This window comes from Symphalangus syndactylus, chromosome 4, assembly GCF_028878055.3.
Source record: "Symphalangus syndactylus isolate Jambi chromosome 4, NHGRI_mSymSyn1-v2.1_pri, whole genome shotgun sequence".
NCBI classification, from domain to species: Eukaryota; Metazoa; Chordata; class Mammalia; order Primates; family Hylobatidae; genus Symphalangus; species Symphalangus syndactylus.
The window spans coordinates 100,305,229-100,318,573 of record NC_072426.2 but is presented as its reverse complement, the minus strand read 5'-3'; the positions used below and the strand labels follow the sequence as shown (position 1 = coordinate 100,318,573).

At 38.6% G+C, this 13,345-nt stretch overlaps 1 protein-coding gene across 2 annotated transcripts in view; it reads right to left on the bottom strand.

Annotated features, from left to right (window-relative positions):
- Nucleotides 1-211: 211 nt before the first annotated feature.
- The window catches only part of CFAP70 (cilia and flagella associated protein 70), a 68,964-nt gene continuing 55,830 nt past the window's right edge, over nucleotides 212-13,345 (bottom strand). Inside the window, exons 16-22 of one of the 2 annotated variants that reach the window (XM_063637527.1) lie at nucleotides 12,745-12,935; nucleotides 10,557-10,688; nucleotides 6,841-6,966; nucleotides 5,456-5,589; nucleotides 5,215-5,330; nucleotides 4,798-5,019; nucleotides 212-369 (exon numbers count right to left, since the gene is read on the bottom strand). In XM_063637527.1, coding sequence (XP_063493597.1) covers nucleotides 4,985-5,019; nucleotides 5,215-5,330; nucleotides 5,456-5,589; nucleotides 6,841-6,966; nucleotides 10,557-10,688; nucleotides 12,745-12,935 — 734 coding nt within the window. In that variant the 3' untranslated portion in view covers nucleotides 212-369; nucleotides 4,798-4,984. Of the gene's footprint in view, nucleotides 370-4,797; nucleotides 5,020-5,214; nucleotides 5,331-5,455; nucleotides 5,590-6,840; nucleotides 6,967-10,556; nucleotides 10,689-12,744; nucleotides 12,936-13,345 lie in introns of those variants that run through there. The other variant, XM_063637528.1, reaches the window with a different exon arrangement.

Here is a 13,345-nt window from a genome sequence, read left to right as displayed (position 1 = left end):
ACATATTTATTGACAGCAAGCCAGTGATAAGCATTGTTTCTATAGATTATAGATTAGCTAAAAGTATACCTTATGGGAAACAAAGAGATGGGCCGAAACAAAGGGATGGGCTCTGGCTAGTTATCTGCAGCAGAAACATGTCCTTAAGGCACAGATCACTCATGCTATTGTTTGTGGTTTAAGAACGCCTTAAGTGGTTTTCCCCCTTGGGTGGGCCAGGTGTTTCCTCGCCCTCATTCCAGTAAACCCAGAACCTTCAGCCTGGGCGTCGTGGCCATCACATTTCACAGTGCTGCAGAGATTTTGTTTATGGCCAGTTTGGGGGCCAGTTTATGGCCAGATTTGGGGGCCTGTTCCCAACAATAGTCACTGTGATCAAGAAGATAAAGGTCAGATTAAGAATTTAATCAGAGAACAGTAAACTATAATAAAAGTGATGAAATGGGAATTTCAGAGCCTATTGCTCCTACACTACAAACCTGTACAGGCTGTTACTGTACTGAATACTGGAGGCAACTATAATACAATGGTAAGTATTTGTGTATCTAAACATAGAAAAGGTACAGTAAAAATACAGTATTATAATATCACGGGACCACTGTCACATACGTGATTCATCATTGACTGAAACGTTATGTAGTACATGACTACATTTTTATGTGTATGAAAAAACGATGCTTTGATTATGTAGGAAAATATTCATAATCCTAGGTGATATATGCAAATATATTTTTTCTATTTTATTATTTATTAATGTAAATTGTAGAATAAATTTATTTTATGCATACATGGCCTCAATATGTTTATTACTCATACTTTTCTTAGGAAGTTTCTGGAGGATGTGCTCCACCAAAATGAGGAAGCAAAGTATGAAAGAGGAAGGTACAGAATCCAAGAAATGATGCATCTTGAAGTTAAAGGAGATTTTCAGAATCACAGCAAAGGAACGTCCCAGGAGAAGAGTTACCCATCAGGCCTAGAGGGTAAGCACTGAGAATTGAAGAAGGAAGATAGAAGGCTTTGGAGGAAGAAATATCTCTAGGGGGGAAAAATGGACTGATGCATTTTAACATCTGTCTATCTATCTATCTATCTATCTATCTATCTATCTATCATCTATCTATCTATCATCTATCTATTTTTTTGAGATGGAGTCTTGCTCTGTCACCCAGGCTGGAGTGCAGTGGCACGATCTGATCTCACTGCAACCTCTGCCTCCTGGGTTCAAGTGATTCTCCTGCCTCAGCCTCCTGAGTTTCTGGGACTACAGGTGCCCACCACTACACCCAGCTAATTTTTGTTTTTTTAGTAGAGACGGGTTTCGCCATATTTGACAAGCTGGTCTTGAACCCCTGACCTCAGATGATCCACCCGCCTTGGCCTCCCAAAGTGCCGGGATTACAGGTGTGAGCCACCATGCCCGGCCAAACATATCAAAAATATTGATGGGCACTTGACAATACTTTTGAAGCATGTGGGGAAGAACGCAAAAGGAACACAGAATACTAAGTTTTCTGAATAAATTAGGTAATTATTAGTTCTTGGAAAAATAAAGCTATAAAAGAAGAAAAAAACACAGAAAGTGGCTCAGCAGAGAATAGTATGTTTATAGAAAAAATAATATAAACATTGATATTGATGTGTCTTACCTGTCTAATATATCTCAGGTTCTGTCAATGCCATAGACCCTCAGGTGCATGCTCTGTATCAGGCACTTTGGCAACTACTTCTCCATGAGAGGCCCAGTCACAGTCCTGCTGCTAAGGCTGACTGCCAGCACTTGGGTTCATGGAGTCCTACTATCTAGGAACTACTTATTTCTTCACCAATGAGAGCCAGGCCCTCCCTGACCCCTTGGTTGGACAGTTAGTTCAACCAGCCACATAATCTGAGTTCCTGGCTCTTCCCACCACTTCTGGATTGGACAGAATTCTACACTTTAGGGTATGGCATATGACTTCCCAAGCAGGTACCAAAAGGACCAGAGTATAAAACCTGAAAGTATGGGTGCACTTAACTCCACAGGTGATTAATTTTGACCAACAGAAGAGAAGAGACAAAATAACAGATTCTCTTTCCTTCTTCCTTCCCATATTATTCAGTCATGGTTTCTCTATATAGCCTGAATGCTTAGAGATGTCCCACAAGACCAAGCAAGTTTACCTGCAAAGCTGCAAAGCAACCAGCTGCATTCTTTGCAGTTTATTATAATGAAATGGCCAATGTAGACATAAGGTGTCACCTTACATTGGTTCATATCCGTTGTTGCCTCTCTTACTGTTTTTTCTTCACTCTGCCTGTTCTGAAATTAACTCTTCTAATTAAAGTATTAGCATTAAATTCTTGACTCAGGCTCTATTTTATATTAAATCCAGGCTAATAGAATTGATTTTACAACAAAAAATTGATATGATTACATAAAGATGATGAACATCAACTGAAAAAGAGCAACATTTCTTTTTTTTTTTTTTTTTGAGACGGAGTTTCGCTGTGTCCCCCAGGCTGGAGTGCAGTGGCGCAATCTCAGCTCACTGCAAGCTCCGCCTCCTGGGTTCACGCCATTCTCCTGCCTCAGCCTCCCGAGTAGCTGGGACTACAGGCGCCCGCCAACACGCCCAGCTAATTTTTTGTATTTTTAGTAGAAACGGGGTTTCATCGTGTTAGCCAAGATGGTCTCCATCTCCTGACCTCGTGATCCACCCGTCTCCGCGTCCCAAAGTGCTGGGATTACAGGCGTGAGCCACCACGCCCGGCCAAGAGCAACATTTCAAACTCAAAAAAATAAAGAGACATACTTAAACTTTAGAAGCATAAATCAATGATTTATTTATTTATTTATTTATTTATTTATTACTATTATTATTATTTTTTGAGACAGAGTCTCACTCTGTTGCCCAGGCTGGAGTGCAGTGGCACAGTCTCGGCTCACTGCAACCTCTGCCTCCTGGGTTCAAGCGATTCTCCTGCCTCAGCCTCCCGAGTAGCTGGGACTACAGGCATGCGCCACGAGTCCGGCTAACTTTTTGTATTTTTAGTAGAGACAGAGTTTCACCATGTTAGCCAGGATGGTCTCGATCTCCTGACCTTGTGATCCGCCTGCCTCAGCCTCCCAGAGTGCTGGGATTACAGGCGTGAGCCACCACGCCTGGCAAATCAATGATTTAAATAACATATATAGAGAAGAGAAACAAAACCAAAACCTGGTTCTTTGAAAAGATTATGTTAGGCCTTTGTCATGACTTATCAAGAGAAAAAGGCAGAGGATGCAAATAAACAAAATGCAAGTTGAATGGGGTAATTACTAACAAAATCCATATTAAAAATAACAAGAGGCTGGTCGTGGTGGCTCATGCCTGTAATCCCAGCACTTTGGGAGGCCGAGGCAGGCAGATCACCTGAGGTCAGGTGTTCAAGGCCAGCCTGGGCAACATGGTGAAACCCTGTCTCTACTAAAAATACAAAATTAGCCAGGTGTGGTGGCACATATCTGTAGTTCCAGCTACTTGGGAGGCTGAGGCAGGAGGATTGCTTGAACCTGGGAGGTGGAGGTTGCAGTGAGCCAAGATCGCACCACAGCACTCCAGCCTGGGTGACAGAGCAAGACTCCATCTCAAAAAAAAAAAAAAAAAAAAAGACTTGTAGATGAATGTCCATAGTAGTTTTATTTTAATAGTTCCAAACTAAAAACAACACAGGTATCCATCAACAGGTGAATGGATGAACTAATTGTGGTATATCCATACAATGGAATACTACTTTGCAATAAAAAGGGATGAAATATTGATATAAGCAACAACATGTTTAAATCTCAAAGTAATTATGCTTAGATAAAAAAGAGTACATATTGTGTGATTCTATTTAATTCTGGAAATTCTAGAAAATTCCAGGTGTTTTCTAGAATTCAAAAATTCTAGAAAATGCAAACTTATCTAGATAGATAGAAAGCAGATCAGTAGTTGTCTGGAAATGGGAGCAGGAGAAAGAGATGCCCACAACTGGGCATGAGGAAAGTTTTAGGGACAATGAATATGTTCATTATGTTGATTATGGTGATGTTTTCTTGATTGTGTACATACGTCAAAATTTATCAAATTGTACATATTAAATATGTGCAGTTTTTGAAATGTCAATTACACCTCAAACTGTTAAAAAATGTAGGCACACAAAATAATGCACATGTGCAAGGAACACACAAACGAAAACACACATACCACACATTAGAATGACTGGAGGAAAAGAGAATCACAGAACAGCAGGGGAAAGGGAGTACATAAATAAATACATTTGAGAATCATAAGAGAGGGACTTTATGTGGTAGAGAAAAAAGTGAGGGGGAAAAATGAAATTTACTCTGTTAGAATGGTACGCCTTTTAAAGACAGTAAATTCTCTAAGATTAAAACAATTGAATCTCAACAGTAGAAGTTTCAGACTACTAATCATATGAATGAGGAAATATTTAGAAGTTAAGAGTTTTTCCTGGTATCCCTGAAATAACTCAAACTCCATGTATTTATTCATTTAACAAATATTTACTGAGTGCCTACCATGTGCCAGCTTCTGTTCTTAAGGCCAGTACTTTTCTTTTTATTTTTTAAATTTTGTTTTAGAGATGGGATTTTGGTCACTGAAGCTAGAGTGCAGTGGTATGATCACAGCTCACTGCAACCTTGAACTCCTGGGCTCAAGTGATCCTCCCATCTCAGCCTCCCAGGTTGCTAGGACTACAGATGTGAGCCACCACACCTGGCAGTAATTTTTCTAATAGCCACTCATCACCTCTATTTCCTGGCCCTACCTGCTGGGGCTTCCACCTTGATTGCTGTTGCAGAACCATTTGTGATTCCCCAAGGGCCTAAACTAGATTCTCTCTTCCCTCTTTCCTCAGTGTCTTCTACAACACCAGTGCTCTTTTGCTTTGTTACTTGTGCCTGAAGCATCCGTGCCTGAAGCTGTTTGGAGGCCTCATGAAATGCCATTTCCATTCAAATATCATTGTTTTGAATTTCATAGTACAAACCTGGGGAAAGAAAAATGTTGAAATACATATGACTATTTTCCCACTATCATATACTAAAGAATTGTATTTCACTTATTTTTCCCATATTTTACCAAAGTTTAAGAACTACGTAATGAGCCATTGAAGAAGAGAAAGGAAAACAGGAAAATCTTATAATGGGGAGAAAACACATTCAGATTGCAGGAAAATATCTACCAAGTAAAGTCCAGGCTACAACATTAGTTGGTTCCAAGCAAGTAGCATCCTCAAAGAAAATTTCTGCTTGCTCATAGTTCTCCAACAGGACAGCCAGGACACCACACAGCAACAAGCTGAGAAAAGATCACCAACATGATTAACAACATGGTCCCATGTCACATTTATGGAACCAAGACAATTTCATGTAGAAACTTATCTGTTCCTTCCCACTGATTCCTCATCTCCCTTCCACCTATACCTGGGGATATGACTCTGGTTGAGGGAAAGGGCTTTCCAAAAACACTCTTGTGCTTTGATGTTGTCTTCAGTTAGAAGGCAGAAGGCACCATAGTCCAACCAGTGATCCAGATTCTGGGGCTCACGGACCAATCTCTAAGCATCAGGAAAGCCAAGGTTATTGTGATACTATGTCCTATTTTTATGCATACAACATCACATGGTAAACACTATAAATACTGTAAGTTCTATGAAAGCACAGATTGTGACTTCTTTTTTGCTTATCACTGAATCTCAAATGCCTAGCGCAATCACTGTTCTGGCCTTTAGTAGGTGGTTGAAAAGAGTATTAATATAATTAAAAATTTGAATCATCAAGCTATTTGTTCCTAGTGTCAGTATTCTGGTCACTTTAAACTCATCTAATACCTTGGGAGCCTATTCATTGTTTGTATATCAACCATATATAATAATTTCTGCAGTAATCTTCAGATGGCAAATATAAGTTTATCTACAAATCTGAAAAATGCACTTCATGATGAGTGAAACTATAAAAATTGCTTAAAGAAATTTAGAAAGACATAAATAAATGGGAAGACATTCCATGTTCATGGATTGGATGACTTAATATTGTTAAGATGTCAATACTATCCAAAGCAAGCTACAGATACAAGGCAATCCCTATCAAAATCCCAGTGAAATGCCTCAAAATTCTCAAAAAGTTAAACAGAGAATTACTGTATGTCCCAGCAATTTCATTCGTAATTATATAACCAAAATAATTAAAAATAGGTACTCATACAAATGCTTATGTACAAATATTTTTTAGTTTTGAGAGTGCTTTATATTCTGGATACAAATCCTTTGTCATACATATGTTTTATAAATATTTTCTCCTAATCTGTACTTTTCCTTTTCTTTCTCTTATGACCTCCATAGAGCAAATGTTTTTAACTCTGCTCTATGGAGCAAAGTTACCCATTTATCACATTTTTCTTTGATCGATCATGCTTTGGTGTCATGTCTAAGAACTCTACCTGATTCCAGGTCAAGATTCTGTCCTATGTTTCTTCTAAAAGTGTTATAGTTTTACATTTTACATTTAGATATATGTTCCATTTGGAGTTGATTTTTGTAAAATGTTTAAGGTTGAGGTTTATTTTATTTTTTGCAATTGTTCTAACACTATTTACTGAAAAGACTATCCTTTCTCCATTGAATTTCTTTTAGGTTTGTCAAAAATTGAATGACCTTATTTGTGGGAACATATTTTTGGACTCTAGTTTATTGTTCTATGTGTCTACCCTTTCACCAATCAAGTTGGATTTTAAACAATCAAAAATGACTATTTATCATGCCCATATTTCACAAATAATAGTAACAATCACTGGGAAGATGTTTAATTACCTCTTTATAATATGCTGCTGCCATCTCAAAGTTCTCATTGACTTCTGCTTCAAATGCAAAGAGTTGAAGCTGTTCACTGCTTTTATAAATGGTTGCAACAGTGCCTTGGACATCATCTGGCATGGTCTTGTCAATGTCAAGATGTTAGGTAGACAAAAATGAAACAATTACAAGTAGAGAGGTTTCATGAGCATAAATCTGATGTGAGATCCAGTCATGACGTCTAAAATGTTACTGACTGATGTCTATAATGACAGTCTTGCCAAAAAAGTAAAAGAATAAGAGTGAACCAGGAAAGAAATGTCAAGGGTGAAAGAGAAGCTCAGGTATCTGAATACCAACAGTCTGAGCTCATGGAAGTAAGTAAAAATTGCTTAGGGCAGAAATAACTGCCTCAACCCTCAGGGCATTCATAGTCCCTATGCAGGTCACCTCTGACCTCAAATAGCTTCCTTCATTTTCTCTAGTGTATATGACAAATATTATCATTTTTTTGTGTCATGACATGAAAAAGGTTGGCAAGCCCTCGCTAGGGTCTTTAAATGTGAAGAAAACAGGAGATTAAGGGTAAACCTTTAGAAGCCAAATCTATAGTTTTAGTAGGAAATATGGACTGATAGATCCTTCAAAGGAAACAAAAAGGTAGGAGGAAAACCAGAAAAAGAATATATCCTATACACACAGATTGGGAGAGCAGGTCTGGTGTAATTAGGAATCTCCTGAGTCAGAAGCTATGGTCAAGAAAGAGTCCACAAAATTCATTAATTAGAAGTCAAAATAATATTAGTGATTTTAATAAGGATAATTGCTAAGAAATGTGGACAGTAAAGCCAAATTTGAGATAGGCCAAAGAGAGTTTCTGATCATTAATTAATGCTTTTGTCCTGTTCTTTTTAGTTTTGATTATCTTACCCCAAATCCCTGTAGCAATGCACTTCTACACCCAAAACAGAATACTCTAATATCCCACTCCCAGAACCAACACTCCATGTCTTGTCTTCCACCTATTTGTTACTTAGCCCACTGAAAACTGCTGACTTTATTTCCTTCAGTTCCAATAAGCCCATCACTTCCCAAATGGATCAGTCTGAACCTCATGATTACTCACTCAGGCTACTCTCTCACCAGCATACTTTCATCTCAGGCATCCTTGTCCTTCTCCTGCATTTGTCCTGAAAATTCTCAAATTAAAACAATAGTACAATCTGACTTCTTCATTCTAAGACAAGAGCAGCTAACTGGTCCTAAGGAAAACTGCATAGACACAGAGATTGGTATCTAAGCTGCCACAAACTCTTGCGGCATTCAGTCTTAGCTGGAGACCTTTAATACCCTTAGTAATCTATGTATTTGTCTTTGCTTAGCAGCATATTCCATAATGCTTTGCAGTATCTAAGTTTTCTTCTCTTTCTTCCAGTTTTTCTTTTAATCCTCATCCCCTTCACTTTCAGTAAAGACCTTACTTCACAGAGATAATAGATATCATTAAGTAAGAAATCCCTCAACTATTATACTCCCTAGCTAAATTATTTATTTCTGGATCTATTGTATCGCTTTCTTTTTAGCCTCAGAGATAGAGGTATTGCAGGCTTCACTGTTTCAAAGTTAATCCTTCCATTTAAATTCTTGGTCCTTTCCCAGGTGTATACCCTGAGCCTGCCATCGATTATCCCCTCTCTTTCCTCAATTTTCAGCTTCTCCCACTCTGCTGACTTTTTCCCAAACCTGTGGATGTGCTCAAGTCTTTTTCATCTTAAAAAGAAAATCCCAGGCCAGGAGCAGGTGGCTCATGCCTGTAATCCCAGCACTTTGGAAGGCCATGGCTGGTGGATCGCTTGAGTCTGAGAGTTCGAGACCAGCCTGGGCAATATGGTGAAACCCCATCTCTACAAAAACATACACAAATTAGCTAGGCGTGGTGTGCACCTGTAGTCCCAGCTACTTGAGAGGCTGAGGTGGCAGGATTGCTTGAGCCTGGGAAGTTGAGGCTATAGTGAGCCACGATTGCACTGCTGCACTCCAGCCTGGGCGAGAAAGAAAGAAAGAGAGAAAGGGAAAGAGAGAGAGAGAAAGAGAAAGAAAGAAATGAAGGAAGGAAGGGAGGGAAGAAAATCCCTATAACTTCTAGCTACTACTTTTCCAGTTTTTCCTTCATCATCCAACTTGAATTTATATTCATCTGTTTCTTGATTGCTCATTTACTCCTCAATTCATCATAATTTGAATCCTCCCATTAGCCCAATAATATTGCTATGTAAAGGTTAACAATAACTTCCTTATTGTCAAATCCAGTGAAGACTTCAGATTTGTTTTTCTTGAATTCCTAGGAGTATTTAACAATGTTGACCACTTTTCCTTAAAATTCTTTTCCTTTGGCTTCTGTGACACCATTGTCTCTGGCTCTTTGCCTCTTTAACAATCCCACTTGTCTCTTTCAATTTTTTCATTCATTCCTTAAATGTTGGTATTTCCTAGGGTTCTACTGCCAGCTCTCTTCTCTCTTGTTTTTCTCAGGCAGCTCATCTATGACCATAGCATCCATATATGATGGCTCTCCAAATCTCACCTCTAGCTCAGATCTCTATCTTGGGCAAAACCCCACTAGAGCCTATGTTCAAAAGCGAATTCAGTACCATCTGCCTCCCACCAAATTTACTCATAATTACATTCCATGTCCTGGTTAATGTTTTTCTTTTCTTTTTAGTATCAACCAAGAAGTATTGAATGGTATCAATTACCCATTGAAACTTAAACTTTTTCCTCATTATGCAATAATCAACTAACATCACAGTTTTGTCACCTTTAACTCATCCTCCATAGTGCTATCAGAGTGTTTTAGCAAATGTAAACCTGATCATATTATACCTCAGTGTAAAATAATTCAGTGTATTGCTCCCAACTACTAGTGAGGAAAAAGTCAAAACTTCTTTTTCTCATGCTCCACTCTCAATTGCTTTCCAAATCAAATCATCCATGCCCAAGGCAGGACTGTTCTCTTAATCCTTTGATGCTGGACACTCCTGTCCTACCTCCTCCAGGAAGACAGAACAAAGTGAAACAAGAGGTGATGGTGAGAAGAGAAGAAAAACAAGGAAGGGAAAGGCAAATAAAGAATTTGAGGAGGCATAGATGGTTAGACACTACCAGGGGACAAAAAGACTGACTTTGTCACTGGTTTCAAATAAACTACCCCTGAATACAAACAAAAATAAGCAAATGAAGGCAAGATGCAAGACTTACAAATATAAACAGAAAAGTGGGTGGGACAGCAGACCACCAGTCAAACAGAAAAGGCATGTTTGAAGTGTCACTGTCATTTGGGTATAATATCTGAAAACTCAGTTTTTCTCTGCTTTTATGATCTTCAATAAAAAATCAAGAATTGTACCTGTTCACAGAATAAATAGAATGATAATTTTCATTTCATAATTTATGCAACCTATTTTATCTATTTTTGACAATTCCATCACATTTTTTAAAGTTGTGAAATTTATTTTTCTAGGAAATTGAAAGAGCATATCTCCTTGTTTTTTTCCAAAATTAGTCTTAAACTAATTAGGTTTAGGCAGTTTCTTACTCATCTTTGTGTTTTCAGTGCCCAGCACAGAGCAGACACTTCAATAAATATTTGTTGAATAAACAAAGGAAGGAATCATTCATAGAAGACTCTGATGCTCTACAGAGAAAAGAAAGTGCTCTCAGTTCTTGACACGTACCTGGTTTAGGGCTACATGCATCTGATCTACTAAGAACACATAGAGCTCACTGATAAATGTCTGCAGTTCCTCCTGGCTTTCAAATGATGTTGTCTTCAAGTATTTATCTCTCACAATCTTTACCACAGCATGCTGCAAGACACACAGATCACCCATCTGATAATACAGTCCAGCACCATGCTGAGAGCATGGGTCTCTCTAGGGCTTTCTGGTCTAAAGCTGATCAAAATTTCAGAAGGCAATTGATTTCTCCCTTGGTGGGTGGTAGACTATCGGCTCTCCAAATTTCCCCCAATCAGCATACTCTGTATGATTTCTTCTTTCCTTAACGTCACCATCATCACTAATTGAAGCAACACAGAGCTCATACTACATGAAGAGAATCATAAAGCTGAAGAAAATCTGAGCATTAGGTTTAGGCATTATGTCTCTCATGGTGGCCATATGGTTCAAAGGGGAAAGGGAGAAAGGGCTGGGCTGAGAATCCAGAGAATGGAATTCTGGTTCTAATGCAGCCACTGTACAACTTCATAAATTATTTTACACTTTGGTACCTCAGCTTCCTCATTTGTTAAGAGGATATGTAGTTCTGGTATTGTTATTTTACTTTAGAAGATGATTGAGAAGCCAAAGAGAGATAACAAGCATAGAAGCTTAAAATGCTGTACAAATATAAACATAGCACTTTGCTATAGCCAGGACAGCTTCTCCTTTTTTCCCCACTAAGGTAACATTATTGCCAGGTTTTATAATCCATGCATTATATTATTTAATTCTCATAATGACCCTATGTGATAATATTAACTTCATCCTTGTTGTTAGGTAAAGAAACTGAGGCACAGAGAGATAAAGTCACGTTTCAAGGTCACCCAACTAGTAAATGTGGAACCAAGAGTCAAACTGAGACATGACTACACCACCTGCTGAGAATACCCTCTTGCTTCCATGAATATTCATTGTTTTTCACTCTATGACTTCCGTGTTCTTTCTTTCTATCTGTTTAGTACAGTACAGGACACATAGTAAAGGTGTGTACAAAGGCAGTGTAGTGTAGCAGTTAAGAATGTGAGTTCTGGATCCAGACTGCCTGAATTTAAATCCCAACATTGATCTTTACTATCTCTGTGACTTTGGACAAATTTCTTAGCCAACTAATATTTCATTTTCCACCAGGCGCGGTGGCTCACGCTTGTAATCCCAGCACTTTGGGAGGCCGAGGCGGGCGGATCACGAGGTCAGGAGATCAAGACCACGGTGAAACCCTGTCTCTACTAAAAAATACAAAAAATTAGCCGGGCGTGGTGGTGGGCGTCTGTAGTCCCAGCTAGTCGGAGAGGCTGAGGCAGGAGAATGGCGTGAACCCGGGAGGCGGAGCTTGCAGTGAGCCGAGATTGCGCCACTGCACACCAGCCTGGGCGACAGAGCAAGACTCCGTCTCAAAAAAAAAAAAAAAAAAAAAAAAAAAAAAAAAAAAATTTCATTTTCCCATCTATAAAATGAGCAACACCTACTTTATAGGATTGTTATAAGGATTAAATTAGTAAAATATGAAGCATTGATAAATTGGCCTGGAAAACAGCAAACATGCAATAAATGTTAGCCATTATTATTCAAGAAATGATTATTAAGTTAACTATTTCTCAAATTTTAGTGATTCTATAGATTAGGGAAAGATTTGGGGTTTTTTGTTTTTGTTTATACATTCTGAATTTTAAAAAGTAAAATGTAATGCCAGTAATTAAATGTATCCTAACTTAAGACATGCTACTCTAGTCCTAATGGTTAAGGCCTCCTTTCTGATAACTGTTTCGTCTTCAATTTTAAAACTAAAATTAATTTTTTTGGAGAGATTTGAATGAGAGGCAAGAAGAATTAATTATGGAGTCAGTACCAGACAGAGTTTCTGCCTCCTATAGTGACAATGAAATCTGGTACAAAATCTGGCCCAGCCTCAAGTGAATAATTAGTTTCTTAAAAGCTCCCATTCAGAATATATGTAATAATTTATTCCAAGACTGAAGGAATGGAGCTTCTCCTGACACTCTATCATAGAGAACTTAGCTCTTTGCCCCAACCAAGAAAGGTAAGAGTATAGCTGAATATAATCAGAGGAGAAAATGTGATCTGGGTATGTGGAGAACTTGCTCCATAAAAACCCATGGAGTAATTAAACAAGTGAATGTTTTACCTTGAGTTGTTCTTTGAAAGCAAAGTATTTTCCAGAGCAATTAAGTTCATAGCTGAGTTGGCACTTCTGCTCCTCCAAGGTTTCACTATCCATATCACTCTCCAGTTTGGCCACCTGTTTTCCAAACATTCTGTAGTACTCATCTAGAATGGCTCTAGAAATATTCTTGATCTGTATGTGGTAGTCACTCACTGCCTAAGAAAATACAAAACATCTGGTAGACACCTCAGAGAGGTCAAGAGCATGGATTGGAAGTCTAAAACTGGATTTGGTTTTATGTTCCATGATACTTTACTTGTTTGTTTGGATTTGTTTGTTTTAGAGACAAGGTCTCTGTCGCCCAGGATGGAGTGCAGCGGTATGATCATGGCTCACTCCTCCCTTGAACTCCTGACCTCAAGCGACCCTCCTGCCTCAGCCTCCCTAGTAGCTGAGACTACAGGTGCGTGCCACCACACCCAGTAATACTTTAAATGTAAAATGCCCTTTTCTTCCCAGCTGAGAGACCATCAGCCAAAGATTAAACACTGTATGCTATATGCCGTTGATCACAAATGGAACCAGCAATGAAAATACATAAAGCTTCAAACAAGTTTTCACC